The sequence below is a fragment of the Dasypus novemcinctus genome, chromosome 4 (assembly GCF_030445035.2).
Source record: "Dasypus novemcinctus isolate mDasNov1 chromosome 4, mDasNov1.1.hap2, whole genome shotgun sequence".
NCBI lineage: Eukaryota > Metazoa > Chordata > Mammalia > Cingulata > Dasypodidae > Dasypus > Dasypus novemcinctus.
The window spans coordinates 87,486,447-87,510,712 of NC_080676.1; the positions used below are offsets into that span (position 1 = coordinate 87,486,447).

The 24,266-nt window shown below is 35.8% G+C and overlaps 1 protein-coding gene across 2 annotated transcripts in view; it reads right to left on the reverse strand.

Annotated features, from left to right (window-relative positions):
* Window positions 1–24,266, reverse strand: part of GRAMD1C (GRAM domain containing 1C) — a 155,354-nt gene that overhangs the window by 26,525 nt on the left and 104,563 nt on the right. For both annotated transcript variants that reach the window (XM_004475612.5, XM_071214812.1), the window contains 5 exons: window positions 23,367–23,485; window positions 16,168–16,300; window positions 12,647–12,809; window positions 5,001–5,138; window positions 695–813 (listed from right to left, as the gene is read on the reverse strand). In XM_004475612.5, coding sequence (XP_004475669.2) covers window positions 695–813; window positions 5,001–5,138; window positions 12,647–12,809; window positions 16,168–16,300; window positions 23,367–23,485 — 672 coding nt within the window. The remainder of the gene's footprint in view (window positions 1–694; window positions 814–5,000; window positions 5,139–12,646; window positions 12,810–16,167; window positions 16,301–23,366; window positions 23,486–24,266) is intronic.

Sequence of the window (24,266 nt, forward strand, 5' to 3'; positions counted from 1 at the left end):
CCACTAGTTCTCTAGTGGTAGACATTTGGGTTGTTTCTAGATTTTTGCTAATCAAACAGAGCTGAATAAATAGATTTGTACATAAATCATTTCATATATTAACCAGCCTATCTTTAATCTAGATTCCTGGAAGCACTATTACGAGGTCAAAGAGTAATTTAATATGTAAATTTTCTAGATATTGTCAAATTCATCTCCATAGAGTTAACAGAGTTTCTGCATTCTGCACCAGCATTGGATGACAATGCCTATTTCCCAACAGAAAAGGTTGTCAAACACTTGGATTTTTGTCAGTCTGCTGGTGAAAAAAAGCATCATTTAGAGTATATTTTCTTTCTTTCCTTTTTTCTCTTTTTTTCTCTTTTCTCTTTTGTTTCTTTTCCTTTCTCCCCCTTAAGTTTTCTTTTTATCTCTTTTCCTTTCTTACTTTCTTACTACGAATGCGGTCATGTATTAGTCTGGAGTCCTTTAGTATGCCATGTTCAGTCTGCCACCTTGCTCAGACATTTTGTCTGATAGTGGACCCTGTGTAATAAAGATAAAAACAAAACAGATTCCAGGTCAAGTTTACAATTTACGGAGTTAAACTGTTCCACACACTGTTCAGTGGCTATGCTTGTGACTGTTGACAGGTCAGTATCTTCTCTCTTCCTATACTCACGATTCTTTTGGAATACTGACAGAGTAGACATACCTGCTTTTCTGTGGCAGCAGTACATTTTCCAGTAAGTGGATTATTAAGGACAACAGTGTAAGTCATGGTTCTCAGCTGATCACCTCCAGCTTCTACATTCCAGGGAGTAGATACTATATCTAATCACAACAAACATAAAAAACAAGTTACTTCTGGAAATTTGAAGGGTTATAACTTTAAATTGGAATCAAAGAAGTAGTTTTAGAATCACTTAAATTTTAATTTTTGGCTAGTGCTAACCTCCTTATAACTGTGTGTTATAAATTGAACATTAAAGAAAAGTCAGATTAATGTTAGGCACCCTTCCCCATTCCTGATCTACTTACTTCTATATTGTTTTCTATTACTACACCTTTACTTTTCTTAAAAAGTTGGAATTAAAAGTTGGTCCTTCTGCAGGCTTCTCTTCACAGTCCCCATTACCTATGAAGGGAAGTAAAGGCACCTGCCTCATCGAACAGAGAGAGAAGACACTTCACCATTCCCATCACTGAAGACAACACCTAGAAAGACAGCTTATTTGTCATTACGGACAATATGACCTCGATTCCAACTGTGAAAAATGGTGTCATATTCACAATATAATGTTAATGCAATAATTTGTCTGCCAAAATCTTTAATCAAGATGGGTAGATGGAATATAAACGACTATATAATCTTTTTCTTTTCACTAAGGAGGCTGTAGAAACATATTTCTGCTTTGTATTTATGGTAAGATCCTAGTCAAAATTATTTTATTTCCTAAGAAACAACACAGTGAGTAAAACCACATTTTGAACAGAAATATAGCTTTAGAATATATGACTACACAATGAAGATCATTTTATACAAGCCATTTGTAGGAAGTATAGATCAGAGTATCATGAAGTCTACGCAAAGACCTGACTAAATAACCACATATTGTTAGTACAAATGGACTCAGTATGGTTGGTTGCTATTAATCGACATCCTAAAGAATTAGGCTCTTTATCTGATGCACTACCCATCATCAAAGGAATGAAGCAAAGCTTTATGATATAGTCAGTTTTACTCAACTTATTTTACACAACTAGGCCTAGGGATTTAATGAGGGATCCTGGAGCTGTCTTTTGAGTTTCTGGCAAAATCTTACAATTAAATTGAAAAGGCGGGGAGTAGATGTGGCTCAAATAGTTGAGCACTCACCTCCCACATGGGAGGTCTTGGGTTCTGTTCCTGGTGTCCCCTTAAAAGAACAAAAACAAACAAGAAGCAAAACAAACAATAAAACCAACTCAGGGAAGCCAAGGTGGCTCAGTGGTTGAGTGCTGGCTTCCCACATATGAGGCCTCAGTTTCAATCCCGGGCCAACATCTCAAACCATAGAATCTATCACCCAGGGTTTGCAATAAAAATGATTTTTTAGGTATACATGAAATAAGATACACAATTAATTCTAAAATACTTTTCAGAAGATTACTTTGGTCATATATAAGGCTATATAAGGAAAATGATACAAGTAATCCACTGTGAATCAGAAACAGAATTTAAAGATATTATTCAATTGTTGTTAAAATTGCATACTACTCAATGAAACAATTATCAACAAAGATAAAAGAAAAGAATCTGTCTTCCCAAATATTCCACTTGTAATTTTACCAGTGTTACCAACAAGGCCTACTCAGTCTCATATGCCAGAGCATTAGCTAAGTTAACATCTTGGAATAGTAAATCCTCCAATACTGAAGTAAAGGTCACCATAATATGAAAAACCTGGGATGAAAATGTAAAAAAAATGGCAACGGTATACAAAAGGACACACAAGCCATTTTTTACATATTGATCTAAAGTTACAAAAAACAGGAACTGGAGAACAAATATTTTAAGGATCTCTCAAAAGTAAGAAAGTTTTAAAATTTTTTAATCTAGGTGAAGTGTATAGGGGTTTCATTATATTTTCCATTCAACTTTTATGAAGATTTTACATTTTATCAAATTTAGAAAGTTGGATAAAAAGACTTAAAACTGAGTTTTTAATTACAAAAGCAGTGTCATCAACCATAAACAAATATTTAAGAGAATATCTAATTTTTAAAACCCCTAAATCAAGAATCTCTAATTAAAAAAAAAAAGATTAGCAAAAACCATTTTAATACTGAAATTGGATTCAATCTACAAATAATCAACTGATTAGATGGAAAATTTCCCATTTAATTCCTTAAATATATATATATTTATATATAGAGAGAGACACACACACACATATTTTTGGAGGTACTGGAGGTACTGGGGGTACTGGGGATTGAACCAGGATATGGGAAGCAGGCCCTCAACCACTTGAGCTACATTTGCTCCAAAATATTTGTTAAAGAAGCCTTTGAAACTTATTCTCATGAAATACAAATTTGATTACCAGGTAACAAGTTTACAGGATAGCAGTAAGATACGTAGTCATTAGCAGATACTTTCTTTTTGGACAAAATTTCTGACTAATTCTAAATCTAAACAGCAAAATCCCCATAACTGTTTAGATTTGGAATTAGCCAGAAGCCTCTACTTCCCAGTACAATTTGTGTAATCTTTGAAAGCAGATATAGTCATCCACATTTAAGCCAGATATATCAGACAATGAAAGCAATTATGAATAAAAAAATAAACTTTATTTAGTACCAGCATGTAACAACATGGTAATTCCTTAAGGGCCTTTCAGCCATAGGGATGGCACCGAGACACCAAGAGTCATCATCTTAGAAAATTAAAGGAAATAATAAATCCATCCTTCTGAAACATCAAGTTTTCTAAGCAGGAATGAATATCAAGAAAATACAAAATATTTACAACATATATATAAAGTTAAACATAAGCTATTTGGTGAAGAAGAAGATTTATATCTCTCAGATCTTTCACATCCTTAAAACTGGAAGGGAAGAAAAAGATAAATGCTTTTTTTTTTAAACTATGAAACTCTTAATATAATTAAAAGATTCAATTAATAGCTATCAATTAGAAATTTCTTTGTTACTTTACTTGAATATGGGAATTTGTTTTTGTACCTGGAATCCTCTTCGATGACACCAAATTTACCAATGTATAATTATGTTTATATATAATTTGCAATAAAGAATAACTCTAATGGTTAATAAAATGGCTAGATTATAAACTATATTTAAAGCTCTTTGACTTATATCAAGTAACTCACCTTACATGTGTCTCTGTCGATGCTGGTTTTTTTCCCCTAATTTTATATAGTAAACTAATCCATGTGCACCAAGGTTTATAAATTCTCTTGAAATATTAAGATAAATTCAGTTTCAGACTAATTTAAGCTTATTTGAGACATTTAGGAAAACAGAAACTTTCAAAACATAATCAATTAAATCTTTCTTCTGAGTAAAATTAATTTCCTAAATGGAACTTTGTTTTGATACTTTTCATTGAGGTATACTTTACAATGTAATCACCAAGTGTGTAGTTCCATGAATTCTCACTAAGAAAACACACCAACCACTCAGATCAAGTTAGTGAACTTTACCAGCATGCCAAAACCTCCCTCTCAATCTCTACCCCCACCCTGCACTATGGTCACCACTATGTTAACTTTATCTCCATAAATTACTTTTGCCTGTTTTTTAACTTTTATGCAAAGGAATCATATAGGATGTATTCTTTTGTGTCTGGCTTCTTTTGCTCAACTTTATGTCTATGAGATTCATATTATTTTAAGTCGCAAAGGTCTATTCTTTTTCATTGCTATGTGTTATTCTTTTGTGTAAATATATACAGCATTTTTATCCATTGTTATGGATGATATTTGGATGATTTTGAGTTTTGGGCTAGTATAAATACTGCTGCTATGAACACTGCAGCACACGTCATTCAGTGTACACATGCACACGTTTCTGATGGATATATACCTAGGAACAAAATTATTGAGTCAGAGAGAACCTATGTGTTCATCTTTAGTAGATACTGCCAAATCATTCTGTAAAGTGTTTGAACAAATTTATGTTCATTCAGGATCTAGCTGTTCCACGATGGAACCCTTCTGAACTGAGCTCAACGTAACTGATGGTATGTTAATGAATAAATGTAGTTTTCAAAGGGTCTGTACTGTAATGCTATCAATAATTGTAGGCAGGGTCTAATAAACAATTATGCTGTTTATATGTCAACTTAACCAGAACACTGAAATATCAGTTGCATTATCACCAAAACAAAATCAAAGCATGTCTAATTTTGTTTTGTTTTTGTTACCCCTTATAAAATAAATCAGTTTATATATGTTCAACCCTCTAAGGATAATAAAATTCATCCAAATTTTTCATTACCTAAGAACAAAAGAACCAACCTATTATATTTCTAGAATTGGCAAATCTCTGCATAAAACGTGAACTGGTGAAGAGCAATTCGAACATTCTCTCAGCACTGATATGAAAAACACGGTTGATATAAAGTCGTCCATGAAGATCTTTCTCAGGAATATTGTCTGGGGAATAAATGCAAAAAACCAAGGAAATGTAATTTTTTAAAATTCCCGTACACTATTAAAACTCTAAGTTGGAATTTTATAAATATGTACTACATGTAACATATAAAACCATACAGAGTTAATTAAACTATACATGATCAATATTTCAATGTTAAAACCCAAAAGATGTAGAAATACTTATTTCCCATAATATACCACTCAAAAGAACATTTCAGAAGTGACAAGGGCAATACTGAGAAACATGGGGTGATATCTATTTACCACAGCAATTAGCAGTTCCTAATTCTGAATGCTCACACATTCAATAAATATTAAGTTATCATTGGCTTTAAAGTCTTCTGCACTCACTAGCTTGCTAGCCTGAATAATATTTCAACTTGACTAATGTTGACTCCCCCAAGAAAAAGATCACTGTACTCACAACCTAGTCTCAAAACCAAGTAATAAAAGAACTAAGAAATCCTTCTTCTGAGAAGAAAATTATTCTTCAAAGCTAAATAATGCCTAATGGAATATTACATTTTAATGGAAACTTGATAATGATATAAAAAACCACTGGTAACAAATGTAGAAGCAATAAATGCTCACCCTTTCTCATATTCCCTGGAAACATGATATTGATATAAAATAGCCCATATTTATATGATGCTTACTACCTGTCAGGCATTGTGCTAAGCACTTTACAAGTATTCATTCATCTTATCCTAACAGCAATCCAGAGATACATTATTATTATCATTTCTACTGTACAAATTAGGAAAGTGAGGAATAGGGAGAAGTAAAGTGCCATCATGGCTAGTAAGTGACAGATCTGAAATCTGAACCCACTCCAGCTCCCAGCACACAAACTTCACATCTAATTTATACTGCCAGAAGGAGTTTAACTTAGAAGAATCAAAAAGAAAAGAAAAGAAAAAAAAAAAAAAGACAGCTAGGAATGGGAGCATGGGAAAATAAAGGAAATAGTGTAAAAAACAATCCAATCTGAAATTTTAATGATTTCAGGACCAGGATTATTATTATTATTTCAAGGATTATGACCCCAGCAATACTGAATGAAAACTGTGACAATAGCTACCCATATTTCAGAAATTGAGCTCTAAGAATTAGCCATGTCAAGCATTTGTCAATATTAATCCAAGAGAAGCATCAGATAAAGTAAAAGGGCATTGGTTTAAGACTCAGAAAAATTCTTCTAGCTCCATATCCAAACCCTATTATCTCTATCTCTCCCTCATTAAATGGTGTATGTCTATCTTCCTACAGGTACAAAGAACTTAGGGATATCAGAAAGGCATTGATTTACCTTCTCCCAGATACAATATTGTTAAATGTTGGCAAAAACTATTCACTGCAATTTCAAACGTCTCCTTCAGTGAAGAAATGAATCACAGAAATTAGGCAATTTGCTAAGGTTTTGTGAGGTATCTTCCCAATTAGGCTTGGGAAATAGCTTTTTCTGATTTAGAAGTAACGTGTTCCTTGTAAAAATAATTCAAATAATCACAAAGAGCATAAACAACCATTGATGACTCTGTTAATCCTGTTCACTTCCTTCACAAAACTTATCCCAAATTGTAATTATATTTTTAATGCTTATTAACTTGCTTACTGCCTCTCTCTTATACTATTTTTCCATGTGAATAAGGACCACATTAATTTGAAATACCAATGTACACCTGAGCCTGACACATAATGAATGTTATTTTTGACTGAATTAAACATAATACTTAATATGTTAAGCATGTTACAATATTAAAGTTCTATTTTTATTTGAAGGACTCTGAATTGGAATCATAATTTTAAAAATTTTTTTATTTTAGAAATAATTTTACATTTACAATCAACTAACCTCGATTTTATTTAGAATATTTTTTCCAGTAATGTCTTTCTGTAAAAGAATTCAATCCAAAAGGTTTCCTCCAATCTAGGACAGTTTCTCAATCTTTCCTTGTTTTTTAATGTCCTTGACAGTTTTAAAGGGTCTGATATTTTTAGAATGTCCCTCAATTTAGATTCGCCTAATATATTCCCATGATTAGACCAGGTTATGGACTTTTGAAGATTCCACTACAGAGGTAAAGCACCCTCCTCATCAAACTCAGGCCGTACAAGGTATCAACATGCCTTACGATGGAGTTAACCAGGATCATTTGGTGAAGGTGGTGTCTGGCAGATTTCTCCACTATACAGTTATGATTTTCCCCTTTCCATACTCTATTTGTTGGAAATCAGTCACTAAGTTCAGCCCATACTTAAGGGGAGGAGAATTAAGTTCCACCTCCTGGAAGAGGGATTATCTATATACATTATTTGGAATTCCATAAGGAAGATATGCACTTCCTCCCTCATTTAAGTGTTTATTAAATTATTTATATCAGTATTGGCTTATAAATAGTTACTTTATTCTTTAGGTTATAATCCTATACTATCATTACTGATTTTGTTGCTCAAATTATTTTATTTGGCCATTAGGAGCTCTTTCAGGTTGCCTCCTGTGTCCTTTTTTTTTCCCCCAAGATTTTTATTTTTTATTTAATTCTCTCTCCTTTCCCGCCCTCCCCATCCCACCCAGTTGTCTGCTCTCTGTGTCCATTCGCTGTGTGTTCTTCTGTGTCCGCTTATATTCTTGTCAGCGGCACCGGGAATCTGTGTCTCTTTTTGTTGCGTCATCTTGCTGCATCAGCTCTCCATGTGTGCGGCGCCACTCCTGGGCAGGCTGCACTTTTTTCGCGCAGGGCAGCTCTACTTAAAGGGCGCACTCCTGCGCGTGGGGCTCCCCTATGCGGTGGACACCCGTGCGTGGCACCGCACCCCTTGTGCATATCAGCACTGCGCGTGGGCCAGCTCACCATACGGGTCAGAAGGCCCTGGGTTTGAACCATGGACCTCCCATGTAGTAGGCGGGCGGACACTCTATCAGTTGAGCCAAATCTGCTTCCCCCCTCCTATGTCCTTTTGATATGCGTCAGTTTTCAAATTATTTATTTTTTGCTTTTTGTTTTGTTTTTAGCCTACATTTTTTCTAAAGTACTTCCCTACTTTCTGGCACTACAAGATGCTCTAGACCTATCTTGTATTTTTCCCTTCCCACAGCTCCAGTCCTAGAACAAGTCTTTTTCTCCAAGGAGCCTGGAGAACTACAATTTTTAAAAAAACCCAAAAAGTAAGCTCCTTATTCATAAAATTTTAAAAAGTAACAAATTACATATGAGATATTTCACTACAATATTTTTATACTTTATCTGAACTTCTTATTAGATGTTTCAATATGACTTATAACTATAGAATTTGTATTATCATTACCAGAAACTAGCAATAATATATTTTGTATGTAAATTTGTTCAAGGAAGTAAGAATATAAAATAGACTATTTCCACTTAGGATTATTCATTTACAAAATTCACTGTTGCCTTAAAGTCTCCTATCCAAATAAAATGATAGGTAGTATTATTGTAACATATTAAGCCAGCAGACGGTACTTTAAATGGGAAAAGAAACGATCACCAGCTCAGTAGCTCGTTACTATTTCCTGTAATGAAGGAACACTACGTCAAACAATTGTTTGAAAGTGGCCAGTAGAAATGATGGGAAAAGTAGGATAAATACCAGTGAAGTATATCAACGTGAATGAAACTGAAACCATATGCTGGCAGGGCTTGTTTTTTTTTTTTTTGGGTGGGGGAGGGATGTATGAAAAACGTACTAGATAAGAAAAGTGGTTGATTTGGAATTTAACTGAGTGACTGAGGACAGTTGTTAAATCTTCCATTTCTAAAAATGGGGACCTGCTGTCTTCTTGTTTCGGATTTAAGGAATTCTTTACCCCTGAAAAACCAAGTTCAATCTGAGAGTGTTACTCAAAAATCCAGCTCCACTAACTGTCTCAAGGTTACCTGGTTTAGTCCCATGGCTGCTTCCCTATCATCCTTAGCCTATTACATGACTTTTCTTCTGGCTTTCCCTAGAGGTCTATTTGTCCTTACCTTTTTGAATTAATAAGTATCCTGTGACATTCTAAATCCTGTTTCTCTTTTCTTGGCTTTGCCTCTAAGTCATCTTGTTCTGTCAGCAAAAAGGGATTCCAACTTTGCCCTTCCCCAGCCTACTCCTTCCTTCAAACTTAGATTCCACTCTTAGCATAAATGACTTTGGTTTGAAACCCTGTCACCCCAAGTATAACCACCACCTCTACCAAACTAAATTTCACTTCTGTCACTATGACATAGCTCACATGTCTCATACCCTCAGTTTGTCAGCTTCTACTCGTGGCTCTACTTCCTGTGGCAGATGTTTCACAACTCTATTTATGACATAGTGGAGCAGGCCAGGGGGAAGAAATAAAACCTGATAGCAGTGGAAATAGTATATCCTCAAAAATAGCCATAATTTTCTTGTGGGTATGGATACATGTTTTTCAACTATCTTCATTTGCCAGGAAACTCCCAACATTCTTCTCAGATGCTCTGAGCTCTTCCCCCAAACTGGCCAAGGGGTAATACACTGGGGAAAGTCTATCAGCAATGGCCCTTTAGATATGGATTTTGTAGCTTATTCTGTGAATCATCATATATCAAAGCTTAAATTAGTGATATGGTTTAAGAATTTAAAACACGATGCTTGTGAAGCAGACTTGGCCCAGTGGATAGGGCGTCCGTCTACCACATGGGAGGTCCGTGGTTCAAACCCCAGGCCTCCTTGACCCGTGTGGAGCTGGCCCACACGCAGTGCTGATGCGCGCAAGGGTGTCCCCAGCGTAGGGGAGCCCCACGCGCAAGGAGTGCGCCCCATAAGGAGAGCCGCCCAGCGCGAAAGAAAATGCAGCCTGCCCAGGAATGGCGCTGCAAACACAGAGAGCTGACACAAGATGACGCAACAAAAAGAAACACAGATTCCCGTGCCACTGACAACACCAGAAGCGGACAAAAAAACACACAGCAAATGGACACAGAGAACAGACAACTGGGGCGGGGGCGGAGGGGGAACGGGAGAGAAATAAAAAAAAACAAAAACAAAAACCACGATGCTTAGCATTTTGTTCAGCAGGCAGGAACTGGAACCCATTTCTGGAAGTACAGAAATATCCCTGAATAGGGCACTCTTCAGTCTTGATGGGTTCTAAATTCCCTAGTGTAGAGTAAGAGCTTTAAAAAAAAAAAGAAGCCAGTCAAAGGTAGTCTAAATTAGACTATCTGGGTTTCGGTTAATGTTTTCATTGAAGGGACTGGACTAGAGGTTATTTCAGGTCTCTCATGAGACAGTTCTGAATGCTCTGCTTTGTTGATTTCTCTCAAGGATAGATACATGGGTCTAGAGGGAGTCTCTAGATCATAATTGTCCAGTGTTCTCCCACAAAATACTCTCATTTTCTCACTTAGCCTGCTCACAATGTTGAATCAAAATACTATCATTTTAAATTAAAATGATGTTTGATTTAAAGTAATCTGCCACCTACTTGGCTCCTCCTAAATGCATACACATACCTACATGTGAATGCACACAGTTCCAAATCTCCTGGGACAGGAGACGTTTTGACCTTTCCCTATATCTTCCCAGTTCATTGACTTTAAGTTCAATGGTCTTATTTACAACCTCAAGAAAATAAAAAATAAATTCATTATAATGCCTACTTAATACATACAGCAAGCCTGAGATTTTAGACCCTCTTAGGGAAAGCAATAGGGATATTTGATTTGCTATACAGCCTGCATGTGCTATACAAACTTAAATGATAATCTAATAAGAAAAAATAGTCATCCCATACACCTTAAATAAAACCTCCACAGAGGGCTGAATGTTAGATGCAAGTTATTTCTACTATAAAACAAACCAGAACAGTCTTGAAAGTGGCCCCAGCAAGGGACAATGTGATCAGGGCTTACTTGCAATATAGAAACAAAACAACTATTATTCTCTATATTTCTAGATATGGACACACCTGGTAAGAGTTTTTGTTCCTTTCTGTAACTTATCATTAATGTTAATTTATAGGAACTCTTTAATGAGGCAAACTGTTTAATGACCAATCTTATGAAAGAGCAGGAAAAAAAAATCCCTTGTTTTGGTGTCACTTACCTATCTGGCCACTGGGTGCCAGGGTTGATCTTCTTGAGTCACAGGTTCAGTCAGGTGGGGTATAACTATTTCATGCCCTGCTGCATACTAAGGCATGAATGGTAATGGACACTACCAGAGAGTCTAGTTACTCATAGGACTTGATCCTTTTAAAAAATTTCCTCCAAACTATCCTTTTAAAAGAACACAACAACTGTCTTCTTGATACAACCTATGATTTTTGAGAATTAGTATATTTCTATATATGTCTTGAGGAGCATGGCTTCAGTTTCCTTAGTAAAATAAGAGACTTCAACATTTCTAAACCAAAGTCTAACCTGATTTGGATTTAGTTTTCATAGATTTGGTTTGGGCTTTGATTGTGTTTCTGCATTTGGTTTTGGTTCATACAAATTCAGTTTTCATTAAAGTGGAAGACTTTGCATATCCATGGGTTATAATGCAAAACATATAATCAAAATATCATCTAGCAAATAATACTTCTGAAATTCAGAAGACTTCGGGACATGATTCTGATTATTATTTACAATTAGGTGGAATTAAGCTAAACTTCTGCTGATCTTCTAAAACCAAATACATTGCTTTTTAATGTCATATAGAGTATTATTGTCTCTCTAATAAATTTCAACTTAAAAACATTCCTCCAAAAGTGAATGAAAATTAAATGGAAGTTGCCTACAGTAAAATCAAATCAAATTTAGAAGCCATTTTGAGAAACTGTCCATGCTCCTAGCTTTCAAACACTCATGTCATTATTCAGAAATAAAACCACATCACAATCAAAAGCTTGTATCTCCACATATTCATGGAAAGTTAGGTATTCTGTAACACTTAACTAAAAAAAATTTATTTTCTAGAAATTTTGAGACTCTTCTTCCTTTTGAAGCTAACCAATAACTTAAATTAATATTTATTGTAGAATGCCCTTCCCATCTCTGCCTTTTGCTAAGACATCTTTTTTTTTTTTTTAAGGATGAAAAGGAAAAAAGAATTTGGGAAGTAGTGGGGTGAAGTAAAAAGACCACCAGACTGGATGATCTCGTCACTAATCCTAACTCTGTAATTTTATCTAGCTGTGTGGTTTTGGATTTAATCCCTCCAGGTTTCATTTTCTCTATAAGTACCACTGCCTGCTACATAGGATTGGGAATGCAGACTTTTATTATCAGATTTGCTTTTCCACTGCTACTGATTCATCTCCATAGTCTTATTAAGGCTGGGATTTTAAACACTAAATGTGACAGATTTTCAAATTCCAGGCTTCTGAAGGAAGCAGAGATGGGTTAGAGTTAGCAGTCTCTTTTTCTTATATTCTACAACTTCCACTCCTTTTTTGTTCTTAATAGAACCAATCTGCACACACCTAAAGTGAAGATAAATATTAAAAGATATAACTGCAATTTTATTAAAATTTATAAGAAAGTCTTTACCTTCATCAACAGAATCTGAAGTGGTGCTTTTTTCCAAAGAAAGATATTCGTTCTTATTTAAGTCCAGAGATTTTGATGACATTCTATGTAACCTCTTTTCTGGAGTTAGTAAAGGACTCTTCTTGATCTGCTTCTCACTTTGGGGCTCCTCTTTCCCTAATCCCTAAAAGGCAAATAAACTGGGTTTAAAAATAAAAACAGATGATAAGCTTTGATTTTACAAGATCTTTAATAACAAGTATGCTTTGAAATATTGCTCTCTGAAAAATATTAGCATTTTGTTGTTTGTATCATATTTCCAATGCTCCTAAATTTCAAGACATAGATATTGGCAAATAATATGTACCACATTAAAGTCATCTTCTTACACAGTAATAAATAACAAATTTATGAAGAACATCATATAAAAAGAACTCAGATACTTAACATTATGTGAATCACCTAAGCAAAAGGGAAAGGGGCAAAGGACAAAGAAAAAAAGATAAAACTGGTTCTTTGAGAAAGAGAACAGCCAAACCACACTAGTGTCCCCTGTCAATTCCTGCCCCATCATCATAAGGAAGAGAACTCACCCATTTCTCAAGACCAGTAACTGAAAAGGGAAAGGAAAAGAAAATAGAGAGATAAAAGTCATATAAGAGTATAGCAGAGGAGAGAGGATTATAAAAGTAATTAATATCACAATAAACTCATAAGTATACAATTGGGTTTACTATTAAGGGATGATGGGATTAGGCATTAAAACATATTCAATATATGATGCTATCTATACTTCCTGGGAAAGATTTAATAAAGACATGTCATATCAATTGTAAACTGAATATTAGATATTAAAGTACAAATGCTATTGCTACATAGTTTTATTTTAAGAAGGCTTGCTATAACAGCAAAATAAATCTATAGACACTGTACAGCAAACAACTTTCCTGCATTGTCTGTGTGACACAGAGTAATAAGCAGATAAAAAAAAGCAAAAGGCATATATTTCCAGCCTTACATTTCCTGCCCCATGAGATCCTTGTGCAGCACTGAACAGCTCCAGGGAGGATAGGTTTCCATTGGCCATTCAGAAAGCAGAATAACAACTGGGATCCAGGACACAACTTATTAAAGAATGATACTACCTCAATCAGAGAACTGATTCTTCAAGCAGAGGTTACTGCTAAAATTCAAGGCCTGATTTATTCGGGAGCTCCACACGACAGAGCAACACGCTCATTAGCAGGCTCAGGGTCTCTTCATCAGGTGCTTCGCAGGCAAGTCTCTCTGTAGCTCCAGACTTAACAAAAACCAGTATTTTTCCTGCTGTGCTAATTAAGGTATATTTCCTATTTTAAAGATTACAGATAGATACTTAAAAGAAAACTAATAGTCACTATCTTTGAATGGATGGCATCTGGGTAATTCTTCTTACATTTTTTATATTTCCTGAATTTTCATGAATAGTATTAAATTTATAACTTTAAAAACCTATTTACTTTTTGGGAAAATTTATTTCTAATACTTGTTGGAAGTGAAAAATGAAACAAACTATGTGACTCAAGATATTTGTTGACATCTAAGAATCTTACCATGCTGTCTTAAATGCAAAAGGAAAGGGCAGAACTTCTACATTACTTGTATTCCACAACCTGAAAACATCTATACTTCACTGAATGCATGGCTGATTTTAAAACATTATATTATTCCTCTGCATTCTATTCCTTTTACTGAGAGGAATTGTGACTTCCTTTAGAAACAAAACTATAGGTAAGAACTGATGGGGTATCTACTCTAAGAGCAGCTACAGAAGAAATTGTCAGGGAGGCTGTAAGAAGGTCTCAAGTAGAGATGAGTTCTAAGAACCCAGTCCTCAAACCCAGACTTTTGTAAAAAGGACAGGCAAGAGATTCCCTAGTTACTTCCCCAAAATCGAGTGCTTTGGTTTTCTCAGTGAGAAATACACAAAGAGACTGGCATCCAGAATAACTTTCTATGCATCAGTAATAAGTTCCCAAGGGTCTCTAGACGAATACATTTTGCAAAAAATCCACAACACAAAACCAAACTGAGACAGATGATGGTTACTTCATACAAGTTGATAATTTGGTTGCCTTTTACATAAACATACCTTATTTTGCTGTTTTCTCAACATTTATTCAGAGGAGATGCTGGGAGCTACACAGGGGAAGACAGAAAAGGACCACTGCTGGCCACACAGAGTCACCTTCAATTATAATAGTAGTGCATGGCTATATACTAATAGCTATGGTTACTGAATATATCATGTGTGCTTGCGGCTGTTCTAAGCATTCTCACATACATCAATTCATTTACTTCTTGTAAAACCTCTATGAGGTATTATTATTCTCATCTTACAGTTGAGGAAATGAAGGCATAGAGAGGCCAAGTAAATAGGTTAACTTATTTAAGGTCTTACGCTTAGTAAATGGCAGCGACAGGATTTGAAGCTAAGCAGTCTGGCTCTAAAATCCGGCTCTAATCTAAGAAGTTCATTCCGCTTTGGCCTCAAACTCGCATCTCCAGTCAGTAGAACAAAAGCCCTCCAGTAGGAGTACTCTTCGCATGCAGAACATGGTCTCTAAATCATTCCCCACTAAAAGGAACTATCGCTTATTAGGAAAATGGCTGATTCTAAGTCTGGGGCAGAAAACACAGAAAATATGCCCTGGGACATACTGTGACAGAAAGAAAGGAAGTCAACCAAGATTACTGGTCATTTCAAAAGGAGCCAATCTCAAGGGGATCCTGTTGGTAAAGATGGGACAAACCAAGTATCAAAAAGGAAAATAGGAAAGCGGACTTGGCCCAATGGTTAGGGCGTTCGCCTACCATATGGGAGGTCTGCGGTTCAAACCCCAGGCCTCCTTGACCGGTGTGGAGCTGGCCCATGCACAGCACTGATGTGCACAAGGAGTACCCAGCCATGCAGAGGTGTCCCTAGCGACGGGGAGCCCCACGCACAAAGAGTGCTCCCCATAAGGAGAGCCTCCCAGCGCGAAAGAAAATGCAGCCTACCCAGAAATGGCACTGCACACACGGAGAGCTGATACAACAAGATGACACAACAAAAAGAAACACAGATTCCGGGTGCTGCTGATAAGGATAGACATGGTCACAGAAGAACACACAGCGAATGGACAGAGAGCAGGCAACTGGGGGGGGGGGCGAGTAAGGGAGAGAAATAAATAAAAAATAAATCTTTTAAAAAAAAGGAAAATAACTCCAAGTACTGAAATTCATTGAAATAAAAATATCTATATGCTTATAATGATGCTTGAAAAATAAAGAAAACGAAATTAAAAATTCTGGTAGTTAACTGGACCTGTCTGCTTTAGAAGGCAGCTTAAGAAGACTGATGCAGCTACTTATAGACTTAAAACTCTTCTCCTAAAATAAAGTAACAGCCTGACATCTAAGGTTTTAAACATTTTATATATTGTATTTTTTCATTTTATCTTACATTATGATTTACACATGATGGTATCAGACGTATTTTTAAAAGTTTATCACATACTAACCACTTTTGGTGTATTTCCATTGAATGACTCTGTTTCTGAAACTTGACTAGTTGATTCACGGGTGAAACTGATTGACTTGGATAATTTTTCATCTCTCTCCCCAGAGTCATCCAAGCTGCTTCTTCCTGGACTTCTACAAGAAACACATCATTAAAGAAACATAAATGAGTTCACCTGTACACAAATAAGTGGGGTTTGGTCTTTTCACTGAAGTCCTTTTTTAGCATAAAGCATTTTGACAATAAATGGGTTATTGTAATATAGCAGATAAGTCTCTACATAAAACAAGGTTATCTTCTTAAATCATGTGCAAACTGACTATGAATGCATTCATGAGACCCTGTAAATTAAGGAAACTATTAAAAATTAACCATGTATAAGTGTCCAAAATAAAACTAGCTAAATTATTCTTGTTTGTTTAAATTTCAGTTTGTAGACAACCACAAAGCTTTGAAAGGTACAGGGTAATGCAGGAGTTAGATATCAGTCAGCACCAGAGGGCAATTTTAGATCTCCTTGCTTCTGACTCAGTCCCAATTGAGATGGAGACTCCCCATAGAAAGAGAATCTCCTGATATCTGAGCACAGCATCCATCAATCAGTCATTACTCCCCTAAGAACGAAGTTTAAGAAACTACTGTCAAATGATCATAGGCCCAAGACTACAATAAGTATCCTGGGAGCTGCTTTTCCTCCCTCAGGGAACAAAAACAAAGGAAAGTCTATTAAATACAAAAGGGGCACAACTTTCTCCAGTGTTCAAACTTACTTAGGCAATTATTATTCACATAATCATTATTACTTATGACTGAAAACTTTTCCCCTAAAATAAAGTAGCAGCCTGACATCTTAAGCCATATTACCCTGAGGAAAGAGTAGAAAAGCTAAAGAGTCTTTCAACCCTATTCTACTCTGTCCAAATAACACGTAATTCTCTCACTAAGTCACTGGGCCAGGCAGAATAGCAGGGCTCTGAGGAGACCAAACAACAAAAACGGGTCCTTGGGACTAGCCCGCCAGCAAGGTCCTTTAGAATTTTAAGGATGGAGATAAAATGTCGGGAAATCAAGAGAGAGGAAAGGAGGAGGAAGAAAGGAGGAGAGGGGCTGAAAATGAAGGGAAGGAAAATAGGGTAAAGCTGAGGAAATAGTTTGAAGCAAATGTGCTTCTTTCAGAGTCTGGAAGAATGGAAAGGGTAACAGAGAGCAAGAGGATCCTGCCACATCCTCTCTTAGAAAGCACTCAGACACCAGAAGAAGAAAGAGCAGCTGTGCTGGTGACTTCAAAAAGCAAGACCTGAGGACTTAAGGAAGAGCTGGTCAAAAGTATTTATTCTGTCCTTCTTCAAAGACTTGAAATTTTTGAGTTGTTAGGAACCTCGGAGAACATCTAGTTCAAATGCCCATTTCAAATAAGAGTAAACTAAGGATTTAGATCTATTGCCATAATCTAAGGCTCTTTGTATTAAATCAAGTGCCTTTCTACCCCAGTCCAGTAACTGAGAGAGGATTGTGAACTTTCCAAGCAGAGCAGAATAATGGAAATGTTACAAAGCACTAATAAAATATACATGCACAAATATGCAAAAAAGACTAAAATATTGATGCTGAACTGAAACAATATAAATAGAATTGGCACAACTAGAAGAGTGCCTAGATGAGTAAAATGTTGAGCAAACACTGAGACTTTTGAAATATTTCCATTTTAAGATATTTCATAATGGCTTGAGATATAACTCACATACCATAAAATATATACCATAAAGTATACCATTAAAAGTATACAATTCTGGGAGTGGATGGGCTCAAGCAGTTGAGCGCCTGCTTCCCACATGGGAGGTCCAGGGTTCGGTCCCCAGTGCCTCCTAAAAACAAGAAAACAAACAAATGAAAAAACCAACTCAGGGGAGCCAAAGTGGCTCAGCGGTTGAGCGCCGGCTTCCCACATAAGAGGCCCCAGGCTCAATACCTGGCCCTGGTACGGTCCCCACCCAAAATATACCATTCATACCCAGTTGAGGCAGAACAGTCTATTCAACAGATGGTGCTGGGAGAACTGGATATCCATAGTCAAAAGAAAGAAAGAAAACCCCTATCTCACATCTTATACAAAAATTAATTGAAAATTAACCAAATACCTAAATATAAAAGCTAGAACCCTGAAGCTCCTAGAAGAAAATGTAGGAAAACATCTTGAAGACCTGGTGGTATGTGGTGGATTCTTAAACTTTACACCGAAAGCACAATCAACAAAAGAAAATATGGATAAATCCTCAAACATAAACACTGTGATTCAAATGACTTTGTCAAGAAGGTAAAAAGGCAGCCACTCAATGGGAGAAAGTATTTGGAAACCACATATCCAGTAAGGGTTTGATCATACAAATCAACAATAAAAGGGCAAGCAATCCAATTTTTAAAATGGGTAAAAGACCTTGACATTTCTTCAAAGAGGAAATACAAATGGCCAAAAGGCACGTGAAAAAATGTTCAATATCACTAGCTATTGGGGAAATGCAAATCAAAATGACAATGGGATATCATCCCACACTGTCCAGAATGGCCATTATTTAAAAACACAGAAAACAAGTGCTGGAGAGGATGTGGAGAAATAGGAATACTCCTTCACTATTGATGGAAATGTAAAATGGTGCAGCCTCTGTGGAAGGCAGTTTGGCAGTTCCTCAGGAAACTAAATATAGAACTGCCATTATGATCCAATAATTCCTCTACTAGCAATATATCCAAAAGAACTGAAAACTGTGATATGGACAGACATTTGCATACCAATTTTCACAGTGGCATTCTTCACAACTGTCAAAAGATGGATGGGAAGTGGATTTGGCCCAATGGATAGGGTGTCCGCCTACGACATGGGAGGTCCAAGGTTCAAACCCGGGGCCTCCTGACCCATGTGACAAGCTGGCCCACGCGCAGTGCTAATGCGTGCAAGGAGTGCCGTGCCACGCAGGGATGTCCCCCACGTAGGTGAGCCCCATGTGCAAGGAGTACGCCCCATAAGGAGAGCCGCCCAGTGCAAAAAAAGTGCAGCCTGCCCGGTAATGGCGCTGCACACACAGAGAGCTGACACAGCAAGATGATGAAACAAAACAAGACACAGATTCTGGATGCTACTGACAAGAATACAAGTGGACACAGAAGAACACTCAGCGAAGGGACACAGAGAGCAGACAACGGGGGTGGGGGGGGTGGTGGCGGGGAAAGGGAGCGAAATAAATAAAAAATAAATCTTTAAAAAAAAAAAGATGGAAACATTCCAAGTGTCCATCAACCAATGAATGGATAAACAAAATGTATACACAGTCGATGGAATACTGTACTGCAGTAAGAAGAAATGAAATTGGACACATATGATAACATGGATGAATCTTGAAGACATTACGCTAAGTGAAATAAGCCAGATGCAAAAGGACAAATATTGCATTCGCTCACTAATATCAACTAAATATGAAGAACAAACACATGGAGCTAAAGCCTAGAGTAGAGATTATTAGGAGATAAGATGAGGGCTGTGAAGGAGTACTGATGCTTAATGTATGTAGAAGTTTTAATTAACTTGACTGTAAAAGTGTGGACATGGATAGAGTTGATGGTAACATATTATAGTGAATAGCAGCTGGTTTATAAATGGGATTGTGGCTGAAAAGGGTAGTCTAAGGATGTAAATGTCAGTTGACAGAAAGCTAGAGAATAATCTAGGGACTGAATAACAGTGAACCCAGAGGTGGATGAGAACTGTGGTTAATAGTACAAATGCAAGAAAGTCCTTCTGTGAACTAGTACGTCATTACTGCAGGATGGTAAGAATGTGGAGAAGCATGGGAAAAATAAAATTAATGGAACCTTTAGACTATAGTTAACAGCAATACTGTAATACTCTTGCATCAATGCCAAAGATATACTGTGTTAACAATAGGGGGGTATGAAAAAATATGCCAAATGGACCAAAGTGGTAATAGTCTGATATTAGCTCAGAATCTATAACAAATATTCCACAATGGTGTGGTGTCTTAATGGAGGGATGTTGTATGGGAAGTCTACACATGTGTATGATTGTTTTGTAAGTCTACAACTTCTGTAATAAAAACATTTTTTAAAATGCATACCATCCATTGGTTTACAGAGTTATGCAGCCATCACTAGTATCTAGTTTTAGATCCGTTTTTATTACTCCGCAAAGAAACCCCATACCCGTTAGCAGTCATTCTCTATTTTCCCATGCTCCTGGCCCATGGCAATTAACTAATCTACTTTCTGCCTCTATGGATTTACCAACTCTGGACTCCATTTCACATAAATGGAATCACACAATACAAAGTCTTTGTGGCTGGGTTCTTCCACTTAGCAGAATGTATTAGAATTTATTGTATTATCCTTAGTTATTTTAATTGATATGTTCTCAATTACCATTGGACAGAATGCACTTTTACTTATACAGGATAATAAAAACATACTCTCTTCCAAATGAACTCCCATCAATCAGAAACCATCTCTCCTTACTCTTAATTTCCTTATCACATTATCTATTTCAACTTTTTGGTCCTTATCATTTCCTATCTTGTATAATTATTTGCATGCATGGCTTATCTTCTAAGCTCCTTTCATAAATGCATTCAATATTTATTGAGTGCCAACGACATGCCAAGCACTATGCTAGGAAATCCTTAAGGAAAGTTGTTTTATATTTGTATTTCTCAAAATACTTACCATTTAATTTACTTTATTGACATTTTTCATCTCAGAGATTTTACTAGGTTATTCTCTGGGTCCTTAATGAAAAGGTTTATTAAAACCATGTTTTACTACAGTGGTTAAAGCAAATGGTACTGGCATAAGGACAAATGGCATATTGACCAATGGAATCAAATTGAGAGCCCAGAAATAGACCTTTACATCTATGGTCAATTGATTTTTTTAATATATATTTTTTATTAGAGAAGTTGTGAACTTATAAAACAATCGTGCATAATGTGCAGAATTACCATACAACACCACTCCACCAACACCTTACATTGTTTTGGAACATCTGTTAAAAGAACATCATCAGACTACTACCACTAACTATGGTCCATAGCATATATTTAGTATATTTTTTCCATACCCCCTTATTATTAACACCATGTATTAGTAATGTACATTTGTTATGGATCATGTGTGCACTCTCATATTTATTCTGCTAAGCACAGTCCACCTTCTACTACATGGTTTGCTGTGTTATACAGTCCCATATATGGCCAATTGATTTTTGATGAGGCTGCTAGGTCCACTCAACTGGGACAGAAGAGTCTCTTCAAAAAATGGTGCTGGGAGAATTGGACACCCACATCCGAAAGAATAAAAAAGGACCCCTATCTTCTCAGACCATAAACAAAAATTAACTCAAAATGGATCAAAGACCTAAATATAAGAACCAGGACTATAAAACTCCTAGAAGAAAATGTAGGGAAACATCAAGATCTTGTGGTAGACAATGAATTCTTAGACTTTATACCCAAAGCACAAGCAATGAAAGAAAAAACAGATAAATGGGACCTTATCAAAATTAAAAACTTCTGTGCATAAAAGGACTTTGTCAGGAAAGTAAAAGGGCAACCTACTAAATGGGAGAAAATATTTGGAAACCACATTTCTGATAAGGGCTTAATATTCAGAATGTATAAAAAAATCCTATGACTCAACAATAAAAGGACAAACAACCCAGTTTAAAAATGGGTAAAAGACTTGAATAGATATTTCTGCAAAAAGGATATACAAATGTTTTAAAAGCACATGAAAAGATGCTCAACATCACTAGCTATTAGGGATTTCCAAATCCTTTTGATTTTTTTTGCAAGTCAAAACCACACTGAGATATTTCATACCTACTAGAATGGCCACTTTTAAAAAACAGAAAACTGTAAGTATTGGGGAAGATGTAGACAAATAGGAACATTCATTCACTGTGCTATGTAAAATAGTGCAGCAGCTATAGAAGACTGTTTGACAGTTCCTCAGGAAGCTATGTATATAATTATCATATGATCCAGAAATCCTGCTACTAGGTATATACCTAGAAGAACTGAAAACAGAAACTCAAACTGATATTTGCACACCAGTGTTCCCAGAGGCATTATTCATAATTGTGAAAAGATGGAAGCAACCCAAGTGTCCAACAACCAATGAATAGATAAACAAAATGTGGTATATACATACAATGGAATATTATTCAGCTATAAAAATGAAGTATTAATGCATGTGAAAACATGGGTGAACCCTGAAGACATTATATTGACTGAAATAAACCAGACACTATATGACTGTGCTACTATGAACTAAGTTTTAATAAGCAAATGCATGGAGTTAGAATCTAGAATATAGGTTATTAGGAGATAGTTTGGGTTACAAAATGGGAAGTTGAAGCTTAACTTGTTCAGAATTTCTCTTTAGGCTGATGGTAAAGGTTTGGAAATGGATGGTGGTGATGGTAGCACACTACTGTGAGTGAAATCAATAGCCGAGAACTGTGTAGGTGAATGTGATTAAAAGGGGAAGCTAGGATATATACATTGCTAGAATAAAAATTAAAACATAAAACAGGACTGCACAGCACAGTGAACCCTATTGTAGATGATGGACTATTGTTAGTAGTACAAGGATAAGACTGTTCTTTCACAAATTATAACAACTGTACGATACTAATATATAGTGTTAATAACAGGGTGGTATATGGGAAAAATACACCAAATGTAAATAATGGACCATAGAACTATTTTAATAATTTTTCATCAATTGTAACAAAAGTAACTACTGTTAAAAAATAGTACAATTATAAAAAAGTCCTATCATCAGTTGTAACAAACGTTCGACACCAATGCAATGTGTTGGTGGTGGGGTGGTGTACAGCAATCCTGTATTTTATGCATGATTGTTTTTTAAACATACAACTTCTCTAATGAAGAAAGAAAAAAAAACCATGCATTAAACAAATTCTAAGTGACACATAGTTAACATTTCCTTATATGACCCACATTGTCTTTCCTGTTTAGCAAACTATTCCCAGCCCCCACCTTTTACTCCATTCTACCAGAGGAAAAAGAGGGAAATTATATACATTAAGGGTGAATTAATAGAAATTCTGATTGGTAGGATCTAAACTAATTCTGCTTCAATTAATCTTGGCATTTCAAAATACTGCCATACCTTGGGTGCATGTTATCCTCAATAGACAGGGACAAGTTTTCCATCTCTTCAGCATTCAAGCCTAGCTCAGTGCCATAGTTTTGCTGGATCAGCTGCCAGAATTCCTGTTTGGTCAAGCTCTAAAATGAGAGCAAAATTACACTAATACTGGAAGATATAAAAGATCATATAACAGAGTGATTCAAAACATGTATTCTGAAGTTAGAAAGATCTGTTATACCACTCCTAGCTGTGTGACTATATAGACCTGAGTTTTGTCTTTCTGTAAAAAGGGATAACAAAACCTAACTGACAAAGTTGTTATATGAAATGGATAAAATAATGTCTGTAAAGTGTTTAATAAAATAAATACTGTAATTATCATTTCTGGCAGTTACTAATCTACAACTTAAATAATGCAGTCCAACCAGTCTACCATGACCACTGGATCAACACTCACAGTACTAAATGTCAGCTCAGAACCCATTTTCTTACCCAGTATATTCTCTTAAAATTATAAAATGCAAGTGGCTAGGTTTCAGAATGTTTCCTTTGATTTATTTCAAATAAAGTCCATCTTGTTCTTTCTGTGCAGATAGCCAATCAGTGCTATAATCATTAAATACAACAGACTTGTGCATTACAAAGCAAAACAAAAACAATAATAGTATGCTAACCAATGGTCTCATTTCTAGAAAAAATATAGATGGTTAATTACACAATTAATCAAGGTAATACTTGAAGCAATTTTTGGCAAGATTGTTCCATTCATTCAACAAATATTTATTAACTATGAAAGATGTATCACTGCACTAAACCCTAAGGCAGTTAAAATGATGTACAAGTTAACTTGCCCTCAAACAGCCTATAATATAGTTGAAAAGACATGGGACAGTCTTAAGTAAATTATGGCAAGCTATA